Raw genomic sequence first — 27857 nt, 5'->3', positions numbered from 1 at the left:
CAAAATTGTACCAATATATGTGGTGATTGAATGTAAACCTCAGTGTGTGTGGGGAGAAACAGCAGCACTCTGACAGGATCTGCAGCAGCAGGATCAGCCTGTTGGAGAGCAGGAAGTAGATCACAGTGTGATCCTGACAGTCGTGCTGGTACTTGTGCTGCTGTAATGCATAAAGTTTATGATTTGATGGTCTCATGATCTCTTATGATGGTTAAAAAAATTAAAAATCTAAGCGTGTTTGCTTCTTAACTGAGGAGCTCAAGGGCCCGTCATAATAGCCTGCACTGGGGCCCGTTGTTACTAACTTATGCCACTGTTATACTGTATCCATTCATTAAATTAAAGGGAATATTGTCCATGTTGTAGAAGAGTAAGGTGGAAGCACTGCACAAAGTAACATTCTGAGATGATGAGCTGTGCTCTGCAATGAAGTTGCACATTGGCACATCTGCCAATGGCTTTACTATTTTTTATCTTAAAGTTTTATTATTATTTTCACCTCTGTAGCTATAAGGAGCTTATTTTAAGGCAGGCGTGAAAAACCTTCGGCCTCCAGGCCGTGAACAAACCGCGAGACCATTTGAGCAGGCCCGCCAGGCAAGTAGTAAAGGCATTCTTTTCAAAATTGACTTTTGCAAAGACTCAGATCCACGGTCACACTTACAGACAAAGAAGAGTCATTAAAACACCTGCGCATCAAAACCAAGTAGCAACCTCCAGGGCCGAAAAATGAAGTGTGAAAAAGTGCAGTTCCTGAATTGGCCACTTGACCCTGGTGAGTCAATCCCCAGAGATCCCCATGTTAAAATGCAAGTTCAATGCAAGGTGAATTTTTCTGTAACTCACATGTTTAAATTACAATAGCGATCAAAGTTATGCATAATTATGGGCATGTCCACTTTGAGTGACAGCTAGGTTTCAACAACCAAGTGTCATTCGGTCCACGTCAGTTCCAGCCGCGCTCCAGCAATATTTGAGCCACTGTCACTGAGCTTCACAGCGGCTCTTCAGAAACCCATGGGTGACGTCAGCAAGACTATGGCCATGTTTTATAGAGTTTGTGATCAAAACTGACAAATGGAGAAAAAGAAATCCCTACACAAACCTAAACCTAATAGTCAAGTTTTATATTAACAAATCAAGTCAGTATCATATAGAGATAGTACTATCATTATTATGTTGATTAGTTTGGAATCTATGGATTAACCTAATTAAGTCTTGTCCTTGACCTGACCATCCTCCAGGACAAAGTTACATCATGCAGGATTTGTCTCTGTCCCTGCTCAGTCGGGGGTGTGGTCGATTCTCATCCAGCAAAAGTACAGGGAGGCATGATGGACGGCTGGATGTCTGCTTCACACCGCAGGTCCTAACACACTCACCATGGCTGTAATAGTATAATTCCTAGTGTTGGAACAAATTTTAGGATTGTCTATTAGCTTTGAAATACACTTGAATTACATATTGGTTAGATTGTTTGTTGCTTGATTACAGTCTTTGTCATGGAATGTATCTGCAACTTTCTTACATTCGCAGTGTGTCAACCAACTAATCCATCAATCAGTTCGTAAATCAGTTCATCCGTCAATTACTAAATTCATTAAACAGTTTTTCCATTCAATATATAATCAATATAATCCATCTATTGACCAGGATTACCACATCTGGAAGTCCCAGAACTCTCTCTTGCAACTATCCAGCAATGGCCGTCTGCTTGTGGAGGCAGAGTCAACCCTTCCAAAGACTTTCAGCACTCGCAGGGGACCGCTTCTGCTGTACTCCCAGGTAACTCTGTGCGTGTATGTGTGTACGTCACTACAGTTATGGCCGTAGAGTGACAAGGGAAATTTGGGTTGGCACAACTGCATAATGCCCACTATAAACTTTATATTGAGCTACATAAGATGTGCATCTTATTGTCAAGCACATTTGAAGTACCAAATGAAGCAAAAAAATCAGGCATGTTTCCAGAAAATGGTTTATAGCAAATTAATTAGGGTAGTTTCATTAGAGTTTGGTGGTTGAGTATAGGCTAAATTATGCATGGATGTAATAAACAGAGTAGAAGCAGAGGTTGCAAGCCAGAAACAAAACCAGTTGTTTGCTGCATTTACCGAGGAATAATTTGGTTGCTACCACCATCCATGTTTTTGCACATTTTGGGAATATCTGGAAAGACTCAGATGGTGGAAACAGCTTCTTCTTCTTCTCTTGGATCTGAAACAGCGAATCAGCCATGTGAGTTAAACGTTCTCTACATCAGAACTTATTCGGAAAAAGTGTTTCCATCTCCCATTAAGAGCATTAACACTGAAAAAGAGAAAAATCCACCTTCCAAGGTTCAGCTTCTATTGACCTTTTCCACTATTCGTAACAGAAGTATTTATTATTATTGTCTTGTGTATTTTACTGTGAGCAGTCTTATCCATCAGCTGAGAATATAGGGTGATACCTGGAGCTGTTTAGCAGCTCCTAAATGTGGTTCTACTCTTGTGAACTTAAATGTAACAGCGGGGTTAGTGTGATGTCTAAAACAATGGAAGATCTGTTTCTACTCAGACATTGCATGGAAAGTGCAACATTTCAGTCATAAGGCAAGAAAGAAATGCTAGAAATGATGCAACTGAAGAGAAGTTCTTCTTGTGGGAATATTAGAGTTAATTTAAACACTAGATACTTGTGCTCAAAAAGAGGATTCATTCTCAGTGAAGAACCTTGGAGCCCTAATCTGCCTCTATACATGCCAAAGACCAGTGATTCCTAACACGTCTCTGGGGGTCATCAGGTGGAAACCTCCTTTCAACAGTGTTTCGCCTACTTAGTCCCACTACACCTCCAGGAGGCTAGGCGGTGAACTCCGGCGTCCCAGAGTCACCCCCCCTAGTGCCAGTTCACACTGCTCCTACACAATCCAAACAGCACTGCCACGTTCAACTGACCCAGGCCTGTCCAGGTAGTGGCCAGTACCGATGCTACCATTTAGCTAATGCTAATGATAAATACTAACCGCTACCTGCTAAGAGGAACAGAAGAAGACAATACAGCTAGATTCACCTATACTGTTAATGTTAACTGCTAGATGCCAATACTAACTGCTACTATATACTAGATACTATTATACTACCACCGCTTTAGCTATTGTTAGCAGCTACAATGCTACCACAGGCCTAGATGCTACATGTAACTGCCAATTGCCACACTACCATCATCTACCCCTGCCTCTCACCAACTGCACCAATAAAAGCCCTAACATTTCCTTCAAGAAGCAAACAAAACAGGAAAACAACCAAAAAGATCAAAAAACAAGCCAACTCTGTATCTTACAACGCAAACTCACCTGAACAGGCCGCATGGTCCCAAAGAGAGACTCTAGCTGGCCACACCCCCACCTTATCTAAACTTCCTCTTCCTGGTTCTCTTCCTATTGGCAGAGCGAGAAGATGGGGCGGGGAAAGCAGAGCAGAGGAGAGGTGTCTTGTTCAGACTTTAACCTCTCCTCCCGCCGGGTTAGGCATGCATGTCCTCTGCCACCCCACCCCCCTCCCTCACTGTCCCTATTTCACCCCCCAAATACTATTATTTCTCCTGATCCATATCCACTGACTAGACCGAGCAGCCTCATCTGACATCTCCCTCACTGTCTTCCTTAAATTTCGCCCTTGCACTCCCAGCTTCCTCAACAGTGAAACAGCTGACCCTGCAACAAAACCTCTACACCCCACTTCAACCGGATAAACCCTGGTCTTCCATCCCCTCTGCTCAGATTCTGTCTTTAAATCTGCATACTAAAGAAAGTTGCTAATTTGCTAACCAGCTGAATGTCAGGTGTCAGGTCTACACAGCTGCAAAATTCATCACGGTGCTTCCCGCTTAGTTGTCAGTGAGCGTGGGTCCATTTGCAAATGAGTGGATGTTGCAATAAACGTCTGACGTTTTTCTGCTTTGTTGAGTTCATTTTATTTCAGAAATGTCCACAACTTGCTACACTTCACAATGTGCATAAAAATGCATTGATTAGAAACACAGTTACTGAATTCTGTTCCCAGGTAAATTTTTTTCCAACGTCTTCTGTCTCTAGGACTTCGTTACTATAGAAACCAGTTGTCACTCAGAGACCAGAGACAGAAAGCAGCGGGTTGCTCAACGGTGCAATCAACAAGTGGATGAGCAGCTGAGCACCATCAAGGAACTAACAGCAGCCATTTTAAGCAACAGCAACAATCAGGCAGGTGGAACACAAATAACTTCTCATGTCTTTACATGCATGTGTGCTTGCTGTGTATGTGTCTGCAAAGTTCATGTAGGATCTGCTCTAAATCAAAAGATTGTGTGTGTACAGGTTGACATAATTAATTGACTTTATTCTTCTTAGTTATGTAAGTAAACTGAGCACTTAGGGAAGGCGAAGCTCCATTAATCAACATTTTTCTTTTAAGATTGAATTAAACTACTTCATATTGTATATTATGAAAAGGGGTTACGCCGACGTTTCAGCCCTACAAAGCTTTTTAGCCTGTTTTGGCTCATTGTTTTGGTCTTATGGCACATTTACTTTGTGGTTCAGTCTTACTGTTATCAAAACACTTTTCCCTTTTTTCTCATAGAGAGCAGTCACACTTTGCTTAACTTTTACTAGTCAGTCTTTTTTTTACAACCTTCTCCTTCTTGTTCTAGCAGTGTATTACAAGTCAAATGTTTGTCTGCTCTACAGTTCACCTCCTCCAGACTCCGTCCGCCATATTTTCCTCCTCTTCGTCCTTCTCTTGCTCCAGACCTTCGTCGTCCCAGTCATTCGCCTATTTGGACCACACAAGAACAGTCCGGTCCAGAGCTGTTTGTACAGCTGAAACCTCAATGGCTCCCCGCAGAGAGAAACATTGAGCAAGTTGAGAACCAACCTGAAGGTAAAAATTGAGCAGACAGAAATGTGGTCCAGAGTCGAAGTCCAAAACAGAAAATCTGGTGAAACTCACAAAATCAAAAGTGATGGGGCAAAATGTCTGACACATCTGATGACAACCCAGTATGCCCCCTGAATAACATTAATGATGAATTTCATTAGTGTAACTTGGAGGTCATGTGGCTTTTGTTCAAAAGTCCTGTTTGCTTCCCAGAAATAAATCTAAGTGGAAAAATGCAACCAAGTTAACTCTCTTTAATCCATTTTAACCAAGCCAGGATGGTTAGATCCTGAAATTTAGCTTCTCTGCAGATAAAGAGGAGGAGAAGGACAACAAGAAGAGAGTCAGGCTGGATCTATTCCTTCAGATTCCCTGTACCTCCATGACTCCACAGGTGGAATCTCAGCCCTGGGAACACTACATAACAATAACCCCTGAAGGAGAAGCTCAGGTGACATGCTAATGTCCTCTGTCTTAAATGTACAGTATGTGATTTGTTGCATTAATGCTATTTTTGGTGTTGTTTCATTTATTGGCCAAATGTCTTTCCTACCAGCCGCAGGCACACTTCGACACGAGACTGCAGCGTAATGAAAGTTCACAACATACTGAAATAAACCACCATAGTATGAGAGGGGAGCTTCATCATCCAAACATGAACTGTGTCCGTGACAGCGCAAAGGATCGCTGTTCCATTCAAGGCAGTGAAGCAACCAGTGATAAAGGCAGCTGTGGAAGAGGGTTGAGTGCGAACAGACATGGGAGGATAGGTGTGTGTGTATGGTGTGTCATAATAGACAAAATAATTTTCTACGTTAAAGTTGTTAATGTGAGATAAATTCTAATCAAAGAGATGTCTTGAAATGCATTAACTCACCTACCTCAGTGCATCAGTTCCAAATTGCAGCAGCAGAAGAAGTACTTCTAGCAGCAACAGCAAAGCAATAAATCCAAACTTTATCATGTTACCAAATCTTCCACAGTCTATGTTGTTGACCCTGATCCTCTGATCACTTTTCTCCCACACAGGCCTCCTTCCTCCTCTGACAGAGGGACATTCAGTTTATCATGGGCCCTGCAGGGTGAAGACAGACAAAGTAAGACAGCAGTTTCAACAGTTATTAGTGATGGTATGGCATGTTGCTATTTACCACAAGAGAAGATTGTCATTTACAGCACCTCAGTGCTCACCCAGGTAGGAAATATTTGACTTTGTAGATTCACACAACAGTGACAACATATAATTGCACTTATGTACCACCAGGTATGGCCTAGAGTGATAAGCTCTGGAGCTCAAGGCTTTTGGACTCAATTGCAGACACAAATCACAAGAACAAAGGTTGAGCACTGAGACTAGTTTTAATAATCAAAAATAAACAGGTTCACAAGGGTAACAAAAGGTGCAAGGATCTTAACAAGGCAAACAAAAGGAGTCTGGGTATTTCTAGGCAAAAACAAGATTTTCAAAAGTTCTCTTACAGCGAGGCAAAACACAGACTGGTTCACAGGACAAGGGATACAAGACAATCCGGCACAGGACAAAGGGAGACGCGGACTATACATACACGAGGTAACAAGGAACTGGTGGAAAAAGACACTCAGACACGCAGGAAGGACACCAGGAAGTCAAGGGTCTGAAATGAGAGGAGAGTTAGGTTTCACAATAAAACAGGAAGTGCATGACAAGACATGACCCCGGTGAACAAAACACACAGTACACACGCACACACACAGAGACACACACACACATATACTGTATATTCTATTGTATTATTATTCTTATATCACTAGCATGTGCATGAGCATGACGTTTTTTTGTTTGTTTTTTGTTTAATGCAGTACAGTAATGTTACTGCTGAATAAAGCTGCTTCACTAACAAATAATGAGCATTGTTTGAGTATGCCAACTTTGTCCCATGGTCTAGTGTCATATCATTCCAGCCCTAACATCAAAGAGAGGGATAAATGTATTATTTATTTTGCTAACTTTTGTGACACTGATTGGCATTTAATTGTTTACATCCTTGACCAAAGCACACATTTTGTTATATTGGAACTGCTCCACTACTGCCATTATTGATGTTTCACTTAAAGCTGCAAAGCTGCAGTGCAGGACTTTTACATCTAAATGAATATCTGTTACAATCAAGCCCTTTGCCAAACAAGTTCAATACAATGCTGATTAAGCCTATGACCGCCAGGTAAATCTCTCTGTATTTCACAGTAGAGTGCAGTTTTTTTAATCTGTGTCTGTGGTGACATTTCTGAGCTGGCCCGCTAGTAGTGATGCGATTTACATCAGTCAGCAATGGTTGGCATGAAAAAGCTGAAGGGGGAGAAACCATTATACAGTAGACTATGGAAACTACAAGTAATAACAGAGCCTGCATCATAAGCATGTCACAGTGTTTGTGTAATTACTCTCCCTGCCACTAGGGTAGAAAAAAGTTCTGCAGGTTTAAATGAGAGTAGAAGACTTTTTTTTACAACTGCACAAGAGGAAATATGCAACAGTATCTGCATTTTTCTATGTTCTCATTTACAGGGCATCAGCTTTGTTTTTTTTTTTTTTTTTTTGAAATTCTACCTGAATTCCTTATTTTCTTCATGTGGTATTACATATTCTGAGAACAACACATCCAAATGGCAGATGTGCATCTGTTGAATGTTTCAGCCAAGATGGGAGGGCCCCAGCAGTGATGAACACCATGCACAGCGCCTACCTCCCATCGCAGACAGTCGTGCTGTTGTCCAGGCTATCGCAGCTCAGACCCAGGGAGAAGCCCAACCAAAGGCAGAAAGAGCCGCGATTCAATCCCAAGAAAGTCTGAATAAGCTCCATCAGCAGCCTCTGTTTCTTCCTACGGTGTTTCCTGGGAAGGAAGGTAACAAAAGCACACACAGAGGAAGACACACTTCTCTGATGGATTGATTTGTATAGTTTCTACTGATTCCACAGACTCGTTTACTCCCATTCAATCTAAAACGCAGCAAACTGCAAACTTAGCTGCTGTGAAGAAGAAACTAGGTCCCTGTCTGAAAAGACCTTTAGTCAAAAAATTTTATTCACCTGGCTGTGTCCAAAATCACTCAACTATCTGTGTCTGTTAAACTGTGAGGAGTGAATGAGCGAGCAAGGAATTAATTAGTGATTGACTGTTTGTCATTGTAACAATGCTATGTTATATTCTGTCTCTGCTTTCTGTGGCTTTCAGGAGAGATACATGGCCAACAAAGAAGATGGGGAGAAAAAAAAGAGAGACGATGCTTTAAAAAAGAGACAGTAGGGAAGGGAGGAGGAGGAGCAAGGCTACCCTCTCAGAAAGGCTCTCTGATTCTGCTGGAGCCAGGAGAAGGTACCACGCACACATACGCGTTACAAGCCTGTAATTATAGTATATGTGAAATGGTAACTCAGATAATTCAATCAAATGAGAATTCAGTTTCTGAACTCATGTAAGGTGTGTGCAAATGAAATGTAATTCTGTCCATCAAACTCGTCAGCTTAACATCAACTCGACATGACACTGTTAATTCTGTTTTTTTTTAATTCTACCGTTAAAATAAAAAACAGGCCTGTCTTTTCACTGTACAGTGAAACACTCCAATGAGACACCTTGCCATTTCAGTACAACAAAATATACAGTATGTACTAGACTTGCACTAGCCATGAACAGAATATTACAAAGCGCACACATTATTATTTCATACGTATTCGTTTTTTTAAACTACTGTATTACCTGTCTTACTTATTATTTCATTATCCCAAGATAACAGTGCTTATTTTGACAGTATAATGGGTTCATTTATCTTTCTATCTCTGCTATGATTTCTTGAGACATTTATCATTTATCATGAGAAAACATCTGTTCCAGTCACAGTCAAGTCATGCAGTATGAATTATCATCATGAATCACGACACAATTGGCATTTCATTGGCATTTTTGTGTCAATATTAGAAAGCTGAATAAAAAACATGAACAACGTTTATCTAGGAAGGCTGTCAGCTGTCCACGCCATGTTGGGTTAAAGTTTTGGGAGAGCTGTGATGACTGAATGTGCATCTTGCTGCTTGATCTGTTCTATATGAGAAATATCTGCCTGCGTTAGACCCTGATTGAAATGCAGTCTGATGCTCTGTACTGCTACGCGTAGCAAAGCCTGCAATCCATGAATACATCAACGTCAAGGCTAATCTCAAGAGGCTACAAGCTCCAGTTCCACCCACTTCCCATATCTAAGTATGATGGAAATGATAATGTCATTCCAGACAGAGACAATAGCCCTGATGGCAGAGCTGGAGGAGGTTCTGAGAAAGAAAGTGATCCCCCATGCCCCTCTAACAGAGGAGAATAAGTTTTTTTCCCATTATTTTCTCACACCAATTTTGAACCCATCTCTGTTCAACAGGTATATCATGTAATTGCTTGTCCACATGCTGACAATTAGACATGCTGGAATGCCTGTGCCCTAGCATTTAGTTCCATCAACCTTAGAAGTCTGAATTTCCACATCCCTGTTATTCCCTGGTGCAAAAAAAACAAACAAAAACACAAAACAACTGTGCCTATCCTTATCCTACCATACAATAACTGGCAAAAGAGCTTTCCACTTTCCACCAACTCATCATCTCACCTGGGTTTGGGAATGAACTCTGTCCCCAACCAGACTGGATGTACTTAACTCTATCCTGTCATGACAGGGCCCGGAGGCACAAGGTTTCAGGACTCAAATGCAAGACTCAGACACAATCAGCGAAGTTTCAAAATAAAGAAGTAATTTATTAACAAAAGGTGCTCAGGATAAATAATTACAGCACATAAAACATATGGCAGTACAACCAAGGATGCTAGGGATAATTTAGAATGCAAAAATCAAAACTCAAAAAAGGCTCAAATGGCTAAGAAACAAAGTAACAAATGAATCAAGACTAGACTAGAAAAATACTCAATCAACAATGACTACTTACGAAGAAAATACAAGGCACAAACAGGAAGACAAGGATCAAGAGAGCTAGATAAATCAAGGCTTGGTACAAGGACATGGCACGAGACAATCTGGCACAGGACAAAGGGAGACGCGGACTATATATACACGAGGTAACAATGAACAGGTGGAGACAATTAGGGCGGGGTAGACAATCAGACAGGCGGGAAACACAAGGAGAGGAAACGAGAGGAGAGTTTGGTTTCACAATAAAACAGGAAGTGTAAGACAAGACATGACGCTCGTGAACAAAAACACTTAACAGATCTGACGAGACATGCGTAAGGCCCAACAGAGTGATGGCGGTGGTGTCAGATGATATGTGCTGGGTATGATGTGGGTAAGCCACGTGGTTGTCCCCTTAGGCCTCCTACACACAAGTAAATCCAGAGGTGGTTCAGCCGTCTGCGCCTCAATTTCAGCAAAAGAGGTGAATGCTGACCGTCACTCCCTCACTTCCCTTACTTCAGACCTGACATACTGGAAAACTCAAAGTGTTCTGTCTTTCTCATATAGTGGAGGGAAGATGCATGAATCCTCTGTTTCCATACATAAACTGTCTAGAGCTATCTACAGCACTAAAAGTGTAAAACACTTGCTCCGCTCCTGACAAACAGACATGTATAACAGTGGCGGCGCGGTACAGAGCTGCACTGTTGACTTGATTTCTTGCAGAGGTCCCTCCCACAACTAGTAGAAACTGAGTCCCACACACTTTCAAATGTTAGGGTTAGGGTTAGGTGGTCAGGTGGGGGTTCAAGAAGACAAAGGCAGATCTGTTTGCCTCATGAGATGCCATGGACGCTGGGTTCTCCATGAAACTGCGAGACAGGGCTCCATTCAGAGTGGATGCCTTCTCTCACTGGCCACGGCGCGGAGGTCTCCTTAATGTGAATCTACCAGCTCCCCTGACGCCTCCTAGTAGGCTTTCAGGAGGAGAATTCGATATTCTGTTTGCAGCAGAACCCATTGTGACATCCTGGTTTCCAACCATGGTGCAGCTGGTGAAAGAAGAAGAAACAGTGGCAGCTCCCGTTGAGCATGAGAATTATTGTGCCACCCTTCTGCAGCAGCAGTACTGTGTCCAGGAAGTGTAACATCACTTTTTCCCACACAGGGCCAGCATAGTTTTATCTATGGCACAGCAGGTCCCTTTTTAAGCTTTGTGTTTAGAGGGCTCGAAACTGGTGTATATTATCTGCTTATGGACTTTGGTGTCACAGTTGGTATTGAGTACATTAGCTTAACCCAACAGTGACAACACTTAGAGGCAAGGCCTAAATGAAGTAGACATGACTTCATGTTGTTTTGTTTTGTGATTCATGTGAGACTTGGCTGATGTAGTGCTGCAATTTCCCCATCAGGTGAATAAAGTTGTGATGACAGGAATTAAATCAAGAACCTCATACATGCAAAACACATGTTTTTGTGACATCCCTGTCTTTTGACTGATACTCAAACACTGTGCTAAAGTTTCTGTGCTTTGTTTTCATCACACTAACTTTTATGCTGTGTCATCTCCTTCAGAGCTTCCTCCTCCAGTAGGAGTGCTGGGTTGTGTTGCAGGATGGAAAGGCCCAGGCAAGCAGAGCTCTTTGGCCTTCTTACAGAACCAACTGGTTGGCCTCCAGGATCCAGGATCCAGCGATGACAACAGTGGTTTGGTTAGGGGCATTCTTCCTCTGGAACTGAGAGGTAAGATAAACCATTGGGAAAATGAATCAAGTCAGTTTTATTTATATCACAAATCACAAATATACCTTAAGAGGCTTTACAATCTGCACAGCATATGACACTTATAGCTAATGTGAATGGCTTTCGTGTTTAAAGGTAAAATTGACCACCTGTTGAAGGATGCTCCAATTGCTACTGTTACTCCCTGTAATGTTTGTTGTAGTGATCTTTAGCTATAACTACTAGCTGTCCTTAGCTACTTAGCTCAGTTAGCCTAATAGCTAATGGGAGTCTCCCTAACTGAGAGCTCGGGGCCCTGGGGGACTTAGCGTTTACACCACGGGCAATGGAACTGGGATCAGCAGCCTCCTAGTGAACCTTTGACAACAGGGAAGATGGTGTGGAGGTGATTTACAGCATCTTCTACCAGGACTCTAACACCAAAGACAATGAAGACATGGCGGGCTGGGACAGGAGATTGTGAACCAAATAGCAGGAGGAAGGTCAGTTATCGTCAGTTATCACCAGTGTGGAAAAGCAGCATCTAGAGCTGGAATATTTTCACATCTAACTCGGAGAGCCAAACCAGAGTTGGTGATTGTTGTAACATTAGAGAGACAAGATGGTTTTGGTGAGTTTTATTTTGTCTCTGCTGAGTTTCAATAAAGTGTGTTTTATGATAGAACTTGAATTCAGAAGGGATACAATTGGACTTTTCTGTCAAAGGAAAATAGGTGTAAGAATATAGATGTACTTTCTGTCATTGTGACTTTACTTTGTTTATTCATTACACTAAAAAAAAAACTTGTGAGAGTAGCCAACTCCCATGCATGTTTTGAATGAGTTTGTTCTGGACCTACAGAGGCAGAGGCAGATGCCAGTACAGAGTTCAAGGTTTTTTCAATGAAAACAGGTTGACAAAAAAGGCACAGGTGGTGGCAGCAGGAGACTGGCTGGCTGGGAGCTGGAACAGCTGAATGCAGGGAAAATCACTGGAGGAACGGCAGCAAGACACACACTGGAAAAAACGCAAGAAGACACTGGTAGTATCACAGGAGAAAAAACACTCAGCAAAAACTCATCTGGTAACACCGCATACGACATGTGACTCTACCGAACAGGACAGAATTATCTGGCACAGGAGCGGAGTCATGACCGTGTTTATATGGAGTTACTGATTGGTGGGAATTAAGGCCAGGTGTGCCTCGTCTGCCAAATGGAGAGAAAAGAAAAAACAGAACAGGGAGGGGAAAGAGAGAAACAGAAAAAAAAACAAAACAAACCAAACACAAAACCCAGACCACAACAATACATCTCCCAGCTGAAACTACTGGGGGCTGTACCATCACCTCTTGAGGTACAAAATGGTATTACAGGATACAAACGCTCCACATTCTGTTGCTAATAATAATAATAGTTTAAATTTTTTAATGTTTAAACTAAATTTCTGGCCATATTTTACACATTGTGCATTTTAAATATGACAAAATAAATGAAAGGGAGCTCTATAATGAAAACCTCTCAATGCAAAAGTAATATTCTGTTTACCATGTCTTCATAATCTTCTTGTCTTGCCAATTTACTCAAAGATTTTCATAGTTTTTTTTTTAGTAACTTATAGGTTACAGTCCAGTAGCTGCTAAGAATTCTCTTACTCCAACAGCTGCCTTTGGTTCTTATGCTGGTTGCTGGTTGGTCCATGGAATCATAATGCTCACAGTGTGACATCACTCACTGCAATGTCCTCTTGTCCATTTCCATGATTGTGACTTCCCCTTGATCGCCTCCATTTTTTTTTAATGCAACTTGCCAGCAGACAGAGTGGAACATGTAGCTTTATGTAGCAACATAATAATGGGCTGCATTAGCACACTAATGATCACATCTCATGAACACAAACCTCCTCATGAACAGGGGACATTCATTAAGGCGAAACAAGCAATTTATCACTTTGTGCAGTTAAGGCAGTTTGGTGAATCTGGTACCTGGTACTAGTGAGAGAAAAAAAAGTGACTTTTTTTTTGCATTAGACCATTCTCTGCCTTTCCCTCTCTCCACTCTGCCTCTTACTTTCTTACTTTCTGCCCACCCCTGCCTCTGAGTTCTGCCTTTGTTCCCACACCACATTTAGCAGCAACAGCCAACGGTTTACACTACACAAGTTCATATGAGATGGTGACTAGACTTTTGAAAATGTTGAAACATTCTGAAAATCATGTCCACTCTTAGTCACGTTAATGTTCAAAATATTATTATGTGGTTACTCAACTTCACAGATCACTTCTTTTGGACAGAAATATGATCACATTAACTCAATGGGTGAGAGATGCTGTAATACTTTTCATTCAGTCATTGAAGGGTCCATGTCTCCAGTCCTCAGAGTTGCTGTGCTTTTTTTAGATTTGCAGACGGTTGGCAGCCTGATCCTGGGTCCTGATGGGGAGATCATCCAGCTGTCGGTGTACCACAACAACCAGGACCCATCTCAGGGTGATGGTGACCAACATGAGCAAGGTAAGCTGAATGAGCCTTGATGAGACAACTTCCATCTTCAGGAGATCCAAAATCTGCACACATCCAGAGGAGATACTTATAGATTGGATCTAGTGTTTGAATACAGCTTTAGAGCAAGACTTGCAATAATTACCAATAACTCACTTTTTTCTCAGCTCTCCAGGTTTTGTCTGCAGATGGAGAGAAGTTACCCTGGGTCATTGTCCTGCAGCCTGAACATACACACACAGGTCAACACACACACACACACACACACACACACACACACACACACACACACAAACACTGTTTTGAATAGTCAGCAGTTCGCCTCGGAATTCACTGCACCCCGAGATAATTCCAGACACTATACTTATTTTCAAGTAATTGTAAGAAGCTATGAAACATTTTTAGACACTCAGCTCTAAATCTGCTCTTTAAAAAACTCTTTGCAGTGTGTGCAGAGGGAGGGATGGAGCCAAACACAGACCCTGTGGGTGACATCCAGCAGCATCAGTCTAGACACAAGGTGAATTTGTGGTGATGTTTTTTTGACTAACTTTTTGAAGGTTGAATGGTTCACCACAACCTGGTATCATGCAAAAGCTTTGTAATACACCAGCCAGTCCACCATGTCTGTGTCATACTTTGCATCGCCATGGTGTGAAACAACATCCTCTTAAATGTGCAGTTAATTTCTGTATTAATTTCTTGACTCTAAATGCCAGAGAGAGGAGACAGGAGACAGGAGAATGTTTAACTGTTTAACAGTTTAATGGGAGTCCAATGGTGGCCCAACCTGTACCACCACACACTGCAGTGATGCCACTCACAGGAAAACAACAGTTAAAGGATTGCAGATCTCATTGGTTGCACTTTCACAATAAAGCAAGCTGAGAAAAATGGGGATATTGATAAATTACTACTATACTATAAATTACTATTAGTTTCAATATCCAAGAAACTGATGTCTGTATTATGATTTTGTTTAGTACAACTTCACTGTGCCATATTTGATTCTAGTATTTACATATTGAGTATCCTTTGTGTTGATACAATATCTCTCACTATTTGTTGAATTTTTCAATTCTGATCTCCAACCAGCTCTTAGATCTTCACGGATCGACAGAGAGCCACACACCCAGCAGCCACACAGACAAAGGTAAATTCTGCTGTTTATTTCATCATAATTTGAATTTGAATGAATTTCATCAAAATCTTGTTTTCTGTTCCAGTGGCTGTGACCAAGAAGAACACAAAGACTGCAGAGGCAGTGACAAAAACATGGAAGGCGCCACAGAAGGATGCTAAAAACAATGTTAGGATGCCTCCACTGAAGGAACAGGTAGAGAAGGAGGGGCCAAAAGGGGGCAACGATGAGGCAGTTGAGGAAGACAAAGAGGGAGACCTTGGCAGTGCAGTACAGACCAGTCATTTGTCTGGATCACATCAGCCAGGGTTGGTGTTATTCACTTTTAACTTAATCATTTTTAGTTACAAAGACTGAGTGTCGTGGTGAGTGCTGAGTCTGAGCATTCCTTATTTTGCACCAAAGACAATCATTTGTCAATTTTGTCTGTGTTTAGCCGAGCTGAGTTGCCCAACATTGCCAAAATGCCAAAATTGAGCAGATGCTTCAGCCCTGTTCCTTGCAGTTGCTGTGTGTTGCTGTGAATAGTTATTAAATACTTTCATGGGCGAGGCAAAAGACCAGCAGTTTCAGTAGGAGCTTTTTCTGTGAGTGAATGTTTGCCTATATACCTGTCACTGGTTATTAAAGTAGATCCAGTAGACAAACAATAGGCTGGACTCTCAACCAACATTAAATCTTTTCCCCTGTTGTCTTTGCAGGATGAAGGTTGTTTTACTGATGACATTGCACAGGACTGCTGGGCAATGATGTTTTATAAATTCCCATATACTTGACACTGAAGGTGCCTCTATATGGCTCAATCTTCAATTTAAAAAATGATTGTTGTGCACCGTAATGCTAAAATAATTTGCTTCTTTGAAAAAACGTGTTGACAGTAATCCTCCACATTTTACATGTTCCAATTGTTTGGTGCTAAAATGGACATGTGAAACATTTTTCTGTTTGTCCAGAGAGAAGCTGCAGTTTAAAGATGATCTATTGTCCAGCGAACAGAACATCAAAAAATGGAAGAATACTAAGAGGGAGGATGCTGAGGAAGCTACAATAACCACAGGGTAAACTAGGAATCCCAAACTCTTATGATATTAAAACATTACCGGCACTTTGATTTGTAAGACCCTAGATTTTTTAACATACCGAGTACCAAGCTGCACACATACACACACACACCCATGTCCTCCTTTTATTTAGGACAACAAATATGAAAACAGTGACAAGTGCCGAATCAGATGGACATAAAACACTGAGGAGAAGAAAGGAAGGAAGATGGCTGAGACAAAAGACTGAAAATGGTGCTCAATCAACTAGGAGCCAGAAACAAGAGGAGAGTGCCAACAGTGGATCTGCAGAGACTCAGGACCAGTCTGCTCTCCCTTCTGTAGGAACACCTGAATCTATCTAAAGCAATGCATTAAATGAGATGCCATTCAGATTTTAGAGCTTCGTTTTGAATTAGTTTTCTGTGTTACAGAAAAACAAATTGACAGACAGAGACCGAGAGAGAGGAGTGAAGATGAATGGGGAGAGAGACGAGCGAGGAGAAGTGCTTAGACAGAAGGAAGAGTCTGCTGGGAGGAGGAGGAGGAGAGGACGGCTGAAACATAAAGAGGTAGTTGTTGGTAAGACATCACATTTGCAAACATTCAGACAAAAAAACTACATGACACTTGGCATATTATTCGAGGACATGTGTTTCAAATTGTCACATAACAACTGCCATCTAAAATTTTTAGAAATGAGATAACAAGGCTTCGCGAACACGCATTGGCATCAGACTCTCAAGGTGCAATATGCAAAAAAAGGGATGTCAATACTGTCAGTGGGGTCTATTGACACTTCTGAATGCATTAAAATGTTGCCGTTTGTCCACAGAACGGATGTGTTTTGTGGTTGAGATAAAGGTTAATGACATTTTATTTCTAGTGAGCCCTTTGGAGATTTGCAGGTGAAGGTCTGTCTTTATAAATGTCCTTTCATTTTTCTTTGCATTTCTTTTCACATAGGGAACCATGAGGAACCCCCCGAGAAAATGCAGGTGGAGATTAACCAGGACGTGGAAAAGGGGTCTCACCTAAAATCCACCACGAGGCCCTCTGCAGCACAAAGACACAATAACAATACAAAAACAAATTCAGAGAAAGACACGGACACAGACTGTCTTTCCAACAACAAGGTCAAACACAGCAGTGTTGGATCAGTGCGGTCAATTAGGTCCACTGCCTCTGCTTCCCAGTTGAGTCCTAGGAACCTGAGGAGGTCTGCTGCCTCCTCCTGCGAGGGGGCCGTGCCAGCCAGCCCAGCGGGACTCGTTTTATCACGTAGCTGCCTGTCATCATGTTCAACTGTCATGGTAATGGAGGAAAAGCTGATGCTGAACCCTGTAAAGTCAGAGGTTGGTGGGAAGAGCACACACAGAATATACTTTAACTTTTCATGTGTTTCACTTGCATGTTTGTAACCTTTCTAATACTGTCTGAATGATAGATTTTACATAAATTATTAATGTAATTATGACATGATTTTTGGTACGATCAATAATACCATAATATCATAAAAAATAATTTGCCCTTCTTTTAATCAAAATAATATTTTGTGTATGTGTATGTGGCTGTGTGTGTGTGTGTGTGTGTGTGTATGTATGTGTGATTGTGTTTTAGTCCTTCAGGCCCAGAAAGAGTCAGGTGGAGGAGGAGGCTACAGCTTTACAGCGGGCCCAGCGAGCAGAAAGACAGTTGCAGGAGGTGAAGAGGAAGAGGAGGGAGCAGGAGGAAGAGGAGAGGGAGCATACAGAGGAGAGGATGAAGAACGAGCTTGAGGAGGAGAGGATGAAAAGAGCTGAGGAGTTGAGGTCCTACTTTTTCTTTAAGGATACAACATAACAAAGATTAAGTCCTTAAAGGATAAATTCACATTTTTAATCTGCACTAGATGTATGTGTGTGTGTGTGTGTGTGTGTGTGTGTGTGTGTGTGTGTCCATGTGTCTATCTGTCTATACCTAATCTCACATAGCCTACTACTGGACCACTCAATCCATATGTACATGATAATAGAAATATAACTAATAGAAATAGCAGTGGGCATCAAGCAGGTCCATCACGTTAGGCACAACCACGATCCACAATCCAGGTGCAGCCGCCATTCACGGGAACCAAGACAGACAGGAGAGCACAAGAACTCTGGGGAAGAGGCCAAGTTAGTAACACGTATTAATGGGACATGACTGCATGCAGATGGGGAGGGACAGGAGGAGAGATGAACTCAGTGTATCATGAGAAGTCCCCCGGCTGGCTGTTCCAAGTTCTAGTGAGGTGATAAGAGATGATTAATAAAAGATGTTGCCTGACAAAGAGAAGGATTTTAAATTATATTCTGGATTCAACAGGGAGCCAGTGCAGAGTTAGTTAGTGCAGAGCTAATACGGGAGAAATGTGATGTCTTTTTGTCAGAACAAGTGCCACAACATTCTAGGTCAGCTAGTCTTTAGCAACTAACAATCAAAAGTCATTTTGAGACAGGATTGCCTGATTTTTGCAGAAATCTTCAAAAACCCCAAAGGAAAATTTCTTCTACATGCCAAATGCACTAGAATTACCTAACCTTATTGTGCTAATGCTATAAGTCGCTGTCATGAGGACTTTTATCACAGCCAAAGGATAAAACACTCAGAAAATAACCTTAGTGGGATATATTGATGGAACAGCATCTGGCTGCAGTTAAAATTTTCTAAACAGTGCTGTGGAAAGTGGCGTCTGCAAACGTGAGTTTTCTCTGTTTTGCATTTTCAAATCCTTTGGTAACGCATGAAGACTCACAATTTCTCCTTTTGCAACTCTGCAACTGAAAAAAGAACATGTTTCTACCCTCATCTTGAAAATAGTGCAAAATACCGACACGTAGCTTCTCTCTAGTACCCCTTGGAAAGCCCCACACCGCAAGTTTGCTGCATTGGTTCCTTGGGTATGTAGGTTAAAAAAATGAATTTTCATTGAAGGGGGTCTTTTAAGAGATGTTAAACCTGCAGTAGCTTTTATGGCCAGTTGGGGCAGTGGAAACAAGTTTGGAACACAACCTAAATGGCAATAATAAATATAGCAAGAAGTTGCTTATTTACACATTCATTTGGTGTCATGCTTCTGGCCTCCTGATGACTGATATTCACCCTATTTTAGCTCTGTTTTTGGTCTCTACCATGCAGTTAGTTGCTAACCATATCTGTCCACTGTTTGAGGCAGAGCAGGCAGTGTACAGTGGGTTTTACAAAGGATTTTAAAATGTTTGATATTTTGGGGCATGGTCGCTTGATTGTCACTACAGCTGGGAATGATATGTAAACTGCTGTTGTGCAGCCTCCAGATTGCTGTGTACTGGCTAGACAGTTTGCTAACAGTGTGAAGTTGTCCTATAAACATAAGGCATAACTTTTCTTGGATATAGATTTTCAGTTTTTTCAAACTGCAACAATTGTTAGAAACAGAAATAGCTGAGTCACAGGCCAAGCAGCTCACAGCTGTGCTAGCTATCAAGCCACTCAATTTGCAGCAAAATAAAAATGTAGCCATATTTTTGGTTTTCTGCTAATTAGGTATACACAAGGTGTTATAATTTAGGGGGTTTTAACAAACTCTAATGGCAGTTTCTGACAGAGGAGACAGGAGACAAAAGTACATAAACACATTATGTTTAATAAATGTTCCGCAAGCAAACCAACACAGAATTCCCAAGATGAACAGAGTTCAGAGGTGCACAGTCCAAAAACTCCAGATCCGAGTCTTTGGGGTTGGCAGACAGAACAGAGACGAGGTCCAAAAGAGGAGGAGGATGATCCAAGGGCTCCACAAAGAGTAGAGAGAGACAAGATCCAGACAAGGGTTTGAATGGCAGGTCTTCCACGTGGGTCTCAAAGGGAGTGCAGACAGGCAGGGCACAGACAAGAGTTGCTGACAGGAATTACCTGAGCACAAAACACAGGAGCACAAAAGCGAAGAAAAGGCGGGAGACTGCAGATCGGCTCATAAGGTATATTAACAACTATATTTTGCTTAAATCTGAAAAGCAACAAAACAAAATGCTCACGGACAACAACGTAGTAATGTAACTTGTAGCAAGAGAAGTTTTGAAATTGCAGATTAAAAAAACCTGAGTGGAAACGCCGAACATACTCAGAAAACTGACATATTGCAAAAACATTGTTTAAGTTGGTGAAAAAGTTGGTGTGTCAATAAAAGCAAAATGCAAATAAGTTCAACGGAAACAGATTGGTGAATAAATCATGACGTACATAGGGCTTAAACACACACTGAAGCCTCCACAACACTAAAGAGATGAAAAATAGCACACTCAAAGATCAGATCTGTGTGGAGTGATGAAGAAACTGGAACGTCCATCAAATTAATACATGAAACAAACACAAATGCCACATGTCCATTGTTATATCTACGTTGGTTTTCACTGTTTGAGGGTTTACTGGTGCTCATTTAATTACATCATCTTGCAATCTCGTTATGCAGTGGCAAAATGGCACCCAACTAGAGAATTATTTCCAACTGCTTATCTTAATTGAACCAACTCCTAATAATTGTATAACAGCATTGGATGGAAACAAGCATTCATTTGTATTTTCTTTTGAAAATTTTCTTGATTTTCGGTTGAAATTTGCAATAAATTTGGATGTAAAACTAGCTACTGTGCCCTCTACCATGCCTCATTAACTGCTCTGAGACTACTGCTGCTGCTTGACCAGGAGATCACAGCACAACAAATTCAAAACACTTTTAATGGTCAACATGTAGGATGTGGAGTTTGCAGATTGCAATCACCTGAATGCCCCTTGCTTTACCCTCCCCTACAGTGGCTGCTAAAAACCTAAAGGCCTTTTTTATTATCAGTCCTTGGTTTGTCCATTCTGGGCTGCTGTAGAAACATGGCATTGCAACATAGCAGACTTCCTGGAAGAGGACCCTGCTCCTCTGTAGATATAAAGGGCTCATTCTGAGATAACGAAAACACAACAATTCATATTGTCAGCTGATTATACACTAATGAAAACATGATTTTATATTATTTCCATTTCTACCAGTAGATCTCCTTTAATCCTACACACTGGACCTTTAACTCACTCAAACAGTGAGCAGAACAGGCCATTTATTACTGTTCAATCTCCATGTCCAGACTGAAGCGGCTAGTGGAGGAGGAGGAGAGAAGGGGCCGTGAGGAAGAGGAGCAGGAGCGAGCAAGACGGGAACAGGCACAAAGAGAACGAGAGAGGAGGAGGAAGGAGGAGAGGAGGCAGCAAATGGAGCGGCTCCAGAGAATGAGAGAAAAGGAAGAACAGAGGAGGAAAGGTGAGAGTGATAAAGAAACAAAAAAGCAAGGGGAAGGAAGAGTGTGAGGAGAGTGGGAACAGAGGAAGAGGCAGGGAAAAAAGACAGACAACACACATGTATGGAGACCCAGTACTGTCTGGTCAAATAATAAATAAATAAGACATTGTGAAATACATAATGATATGAGTTTTTAATTTTCAAATATTTGATTATGTTTATTGCAAGTCATTTTCACTTGAATTGTTGCCACTGTACATCACAAAGTATTTATCTGTCAATCAAGGGCAGAGGGCAGAGTCAGTTACTGTATGTGATTGGCTGTTCAATCATTCAGACAAAACAAACAGCCAATCACATATCTGCAGTGATGAAGTTACCGTATTGGTTGGTGGATTGGAGCTTCCTCATTGGTAGTTGCTGTTTCAAAATGAATAGGTGTTAACAATCCTGATTTACGTCCTCAGGAATGGCAAATGGACTGTATTTATATGCGTTTTTCTAGTCTGCCGACCAAAAGCACTTTACAACACGAGCCTGCATTCACCTATTCACACGTAGTAGCTGGGCCACCTGCTCATTACGAGTATTAACACAAAGGCTTTTAATCTTTGTCAAGTCTCCCGGGAGACACCATGGCCGTGTCCACAGATGGTGCATAAGCTACACGTGCCCACACAGAAATCTGTGGTCAACATGTTATCAGTATTTTCTGAAAAACAAACCTACATACGAACATTCTGTAAAGAAGCAAGAAGTCAATTAATGTTACCTGAAGAATGCCAAAGACCAAAAATGGCTGAACACTTATTGCTATATTGCTTATCATGTTATGGATGTCAGTGATTAACCACTAACCACTGAGAGTATTTTTGACCGGTTACCCATGTCGCTCCATGTGTTAATTTGCATATACGCACAGTGTGATGCATTCCAGTCCGAGGCCATCACCCATTTGGTGTGGCGAATGGTCGAGATTAATATGCTGCCAATCAACGTTGTAGAGGGCGATACCTTGAACCCGAGTATGTTATGCAATCTAGAGCTACTGTGACTAAACGCATCAAAAAACATTTTGAGAAGTAGAATGATCTAAAAGTCAAGCTAACCATGGCAGACAAGCTAGCTCTGTTGTCAAAAATGAAAGCAATATTCCAGCTACCTGTCACTTCATCAATGCTGACTTGGAGCAGGGTTTCCGTTATCTAGTAATTACTGGTTTTTAGGGGGGAAATCTAATTTTTTCTAAGGTTTTTCCAAAGGGCAACTGGATTTGTTTGAAGTTCTAGAAGACATTTATCTTCTCATCCAAAAGGCTTCTTCAGTTGTAACTGACTGGTGGGAAGTCTCAGGTATTTATGCTCTTGCAGGGTCATGAACCCGACTATCTATTATGTGAGTCATTAAGATCACATGGGCCAGGGTGTTAATGGGTCAACAGACTAACAATGGGTGGGTCCTGGTGTGAAGAGGTGGAGTATTTCCACCTGACCATCAAGTGAGTCCTCAAAGTCACCTGGCTCTTGATGTGAATGGCTGTTGAGCTGCCCGAGGAGGGGCCTGAGTACAGCATTAGAAGTGGCTGACAGGTGGTGTCTTAGGCCACCCCTCGGTTCAGTGGTGGTCTTTCCAGTTTGACATGATCGCTTCTTTCATTCCTCTTTCAAACCATCTGTCTTTCCTGACCAGAATGCGTACATTATTGTCCTCAAAAGAGTGTCCCTTGTCCTTCATATGTAGATGGACTGCTGAGTCTTGACCCGAGTCCTGTGTTGTGCCTCGGTGTTTGTCCTTAGGGTGGACAAATTTTTGCCTCAGGGTGTTACGGCACTTTTCTACTCTGTTTTGTTTTGTGGTCTTGATGAAGGCCCATTTAGGGAATCCACATGTTCTGAGTGCTTGCCTGATGTGTCCTTGTTCCTTCTTCTTGCCTTCTGTCCTTGGGAGCACGTTCTGAGCTCGATGGTGTAGGGTTCTGATAACCCCCAGCTTATGCTCCAGTGGATGGTGAGAATCAAAGAGTAAGTAATGATCTCTGTGTGTGGGTTTCCTGTAAACGTCTGTCCTCCTCAATGTGTACTATGCAATCAAGAAAGGCCAGACTGTTTCCTTTAACATCCTCCCACGTGAACTTTATGTTGCTGTCCACTGCGAAGATGTGATTTGTGAAAGCTTCCACCTCCTGTGTTCTAATTTTGACCCAGGTGTCGTCCATGTAACTAAACCACTGGCTGGGGGCAGTTCCTGTGAAGGAGATCAGGGCTCTGCTCTCCACTTCCTCCATATAGAGATTGCCTACCATAGGGGAGACTGAAGACCCCATGGCACAGCCATGCTTCTGTCTGTAGAAGTCCTTGTTGTACTGGAAATAGGTGGTTGTCAGGTAGAGGGTGGGGATGTTCCAGTCTCTCTGTAGTGATGTCAGTGCCTTCCTTTCTTGGAAGGTTAGGTTGGAAGGTGGTGCTTTAGCACTGGCAAGGGCAGCTGATACCTTCAACCTGAGTTGTTTCTGCTTCTGTAGCCGCCAGTTTGTTGTTCCTGATGGCTGATTCTGTGGCCGTGATGAGGTCTACCACTGGTATCTGTTCTGGTGTAACTGCAAAGTTCAAACCCTTAGCTAAGACTTCCTTTTCTGGTTGGGTGAGCACTCTGTTGGACATCTTTTCGTGGACATCTGGCTGATTGGAGTTGTCCTCCTTTTTTCTACAGGTTAGTTCTGCTTTATGGAGGTTGCTCTGTCATGCCAGTAATGTTCGAAATTTGCAAATCTGTCATTCCTTGCCCTTTGTGTGCTATGGTTGTGAGCCGTCTCCAAGTCCACAAAACACGTGTAGGCTGGATGGTCAAACTCCCATGACCCCCCTCAACAACCCTTATTGGAGCATACCCTCTGGTCCCCCTTTTTGAAAATTAGAAACCTCTCCCCAATCTGCCAGTATGCAGGTACTGTCAACGACCCCCATGTGACACTGAAGAGGCATGTCAGCCAAGACAGTGCAACAATGCCCAGAGCCTTCAGCATCTCAGGGTGATTCTCTCAACTTGCCACAGAGGAGCTGTGGCAGGTTGAGACTTCTGCCAGGTATATGGATGAGGATTCAACCAGGTCCTCCTTCACAGAGGACGTGTTGGTCAGTTTCAGGAACTCCCCAAAGTGCTGTTTCTTGTACTTGACAGTATCCCCACTCAGGGTCAGGAGTTCTCCTCCCCTGCTGAATATAGTCTGAGTCACGTCCTGCTCTCCCTTTCCTAAGTCATCAAACAGTTTCCCAGAACTTCCTTGAGGCCAATCAAAAGTCCCTCTCATTATGCCTCCCTAAACTCATCCCACACCAACACCTGCGGAAGCCATCATCCTTCTGGGCTCCCAGTACCTCAAACATCCTGGGGGAGGTTGGGGACATGCAATCCAAAGCCTTCAGGTGTAGAGGTGGGTGATAGGAGCTGTGGTCAGAAGGTCACTGATGCCTGTTGAGGCAGCAATCTAAGAACCCGCTAGTAGACACCAGCAGATAAGGAAGTCTTCAAGCTGAAGAAGGTGGAGGCTATTGCTAATTAGCTTGTTATCTATGGCTGCGAAAAATTTCCAGGGACAGTTATCATTTCAGCAGGCAAAATAAATGGTCACCAAATAAAAAGGAGAAGCCTGCTTTTGTCCACTTCTCTCTGAAATCTGCTACCATTATTTTTTTTTGTAAACTGCAAAGGTGAGTAGGGCTCGATGTAGACTCACATGCACTTTCAATTGCACCACAGCAATAAAAAAGAAAACTACAGCAACTGCATTATCCAGTTAGTAGATAATAGTTTAATATCCTGGAAACTATGTTTTGTCCCATGAACTAGAGTGTCTGCGCCTGGAAGAGGAGAGGAGGCAGGAGGAGGAGAGCAAGAAGCTACAGGAGATGGATGAGAGTGAGAGGATGGAGTATCTCAGTAGGAAGAAGCAGGAGGATGATGACAGGAGGCACAAAGAAGAGGAGCGTAAGAGGGCAGAAGAGGAGGCCGCCTTGCAGGCCGCAGAGGAGGCCAGGCTGCAGGCTGAGACGCTTGCTAGGTATATATGTCTGTCTCCCTCCTTAACTTTTTAAATTATATTATACTATTATAAAGTCATTTACATTCATATACTTTTTTTTTTTTTTTTACATTTCCTCTGCTTTACATTTCTGGAAGAGGGCAAATGGTAGATCCAACTATTTGAAATAGATGAGAAATAAATTCTCTATTGAACAGCTCTCTTTCTCTGTCTCTCATCTTGTTGTTCTTGCAGACAGATGGCATTGCTGCAGCAACAGCTGGCCTTTAAAAGGGGTCTCGTGTTGGAGGCTGGAGGTCTGGAGAAAACCCAGGCTATCTCCAGACCATGGATCACCTCTTATTTCACTTTGTTACAGCTGCTGGGTTTAAATCCAACTAAAGCTTAAACCATAACCCCTTGTCTGTTATCATCCATTTGAAATAATGATGGATAGGTGGGAAAAAGTTTTTGTTTGGTGAAATGGTTTACTGATTTCGGAAGATTGTTAAATAAAATGGGATACTTCCAGTGATGGGAGACAAGCATTTCCACACCCATACTTCTTATCTGTTGCTATTAAAAAAGACCATCTCTATTGTGCAATTGTCAAACATTTCAAATGAAAATTAAGTAGACCATTTAAATATTTATACATAGCCATTAGTAAAGAACTTTGGAAATCAAATACACTGTAATTCCCTGTATGCAAGCACAAGAGACATCACACATTTGCAATGTTTTTAATGTCACAAACCTTTTAAAAGCATGTCTAATTTTTGACAACTTCAGGCCATATATCACTGGATTTAGAAGAGGCTGAATGATCAGTCCATACATTGACAAAATAACACGTAGCTCCAGTGGAACAAATGTCATGTCATATCTTTGACTGATCAGGTTATAAAAACAGGCAAAGACAAAGCTAATAAGTGAAACAAAATGTGGAGCGCAGGTATCAAAAGCCTTCATTTTGGTCTCTTTGGAAGCTTTCAAACACACAGACAAAATCTTTACATAAGTGAATGACATGAAACTGAGAGGAGCAGCAACAGTGAAGATAAGGCCAAAAACAAGATCATGAATATATGACACTGTTCTGTCCGGTGAACAAGAAAGCTCAGCTACAAGATGATTATCACAATGAACTTTGTCAATAATAGCCCCACACAGCTTTAAATGAATAGTGAATGACAGTAAAACTCCAACCTCTACAAAAGAAAATGTCCAAATAACAAGCATGGCAATCTGTGATTTTCTTTTAGTTATTAGGACATTGTAATGTAAAGGCTTACAAATACATATATATCTGTCATATGCCATTGTTGTCAAAGTCCCAAATTCAATAGCTACATATGTATGAATGTTAAATATTTGAAGGAAGCAGTAAAAAACAGAAATGTCATGAGTCTCTGACAAGATCTGTACCATCAAACAAGGCAACAAAGATGTGCTTCCATATATTTCATTAACAAACAAATTGCACAAAAAAAGATACATGGGCTCATGCAGATTTCTGTCCACATAAATAATGACAATAAGAATGGTGTTTGCAAAAATAACTAATATGTAACATAGCATTGCCAGAATGAAATATAGATACATAAATTTTCCTATGTTACCATACATAATCAAAACAAATGACACGATTTCTGTTGAGTTTTCCATGACCCCATCAATGAGACAAAATATATATCTGTAGTTGTTTCACTGAATCTTTACAGGATATGAGACTTTCAATTTAGAAAGAAATTTCCATCCATGTGTTTCAAAAGAATAAACAAGAAGATTGCTGAGAAAGTGCAGTAATTGCACATTGATGCAGTACAGTGTTGTTTTTTTTATTTTGTTTTTTTTTTTTTTTTACATCATATTTCTGGTAGATCTTCTTCTATACTAAAACATTTATATCAAAGCCTGTACTGAAGAAGCATGAATGATGTTAAACCTAAAGATAAATGTATACGTGATCCATCCAGCAAATTATACCAGAGAAGGTTGGTTGAAGTAAGATTGTGGATGTACTCCTCCCCTCTCCCCCGACTGAGACAAACAGAAGCAGCCACTGAACTTTATACTCAGCTTTCAGGAGGCAAACACAGACATGACAAGCATACAGAGGAATTCATCAAGATGTAGTTGATTGAATAGTGTTTAGATATAGAAATTATACATATTCCCTCATCTTACTTATTTACTTTTTTGAGTAAAAACATTGAGTCTGGATTATTTAATTCCAGATCATATCAATATGATTTGTCTATATACCGCTTTCTCACTAATATGAGAGAGAGACATTCAAAAAGTCAAT

General features: G+C 41.5%; 2 protein-coding genes across 2 annotated transcripts; one reads left to right on the top strand and one right to left on the bottom strand.

The window, feature by feature from the left end:
- Window positions 1-1258: 1258 nt before the first annotated feature.
- On the top strand, window positions 1259-25955 carry LOC121616602 (SAFB-like transcription modulator). The gene is made up of 23 exons (XM_041951440.1): window positions 1259-1366; window positions 1654-1785; window positions 4079-4225; window positions 4712-4904; window positions 5213-5346; window positions 5458-5671; window positions 5931-5998; window positions 7576-7786; window positions 8117-8257; window positions 11415-11582; window positions 13962-14075; window positions 14231-14305; window positions 14519-14583; window positions 15159-15228; window positions 15290-15516; window positions 16165-16262; window positions 16399-16585; window positions 16679-16826; window positions 17211-17599; window positions 17865-18055; window positions 21377-21549; window positions 25366-25585; window positions 25802-25955. The coding sequence occupies exons 1-23, from the start codon at window positions 1259-1261 to the stop codon at window positions 25953-25955; spliced, it is 3627 nt and encodes a 1208-aa protein (XP_041807374.1).
- A 254-nt stretch (window positions 25956-26209) lies between these two features.
- LOC121616274 (olfactory receptor 10J5-like) lies at window positions 26210-27214 on the bottom strand. Its single transcript, XM_041950989.1, has one exon. The coding sequence runs from the start codon at window positions 27212-27214 to the stop codon at window positions 26210-26212; it is 1005 nt and encodes a 334-aa protein (XP_041806923.1).
- Between the last annotated feature and the right edge of the window lie 643 nt (window positions 27215-27857).

The sequence above is a fragment of the Chelmon rostratus genome, chromosome 13, assembly GCF_017976325.1.
Source record: "Chelmon rostratus isolate fCheRos1 chromosome 13, fCheRos1.pri, whole genome shotgun sequence".
Taxonomy (NCBI): Eukaryota; Metazoa; Chordata; class Actinopteri; order Chaetodontiformes; family Chaetodontidae; genus Chelmon; species Chelmon rostratus.
Note: the sequence above shows the minus strand (reverse complement) of the source record. Positions and strands in the feature narration are given on the sequence as shown.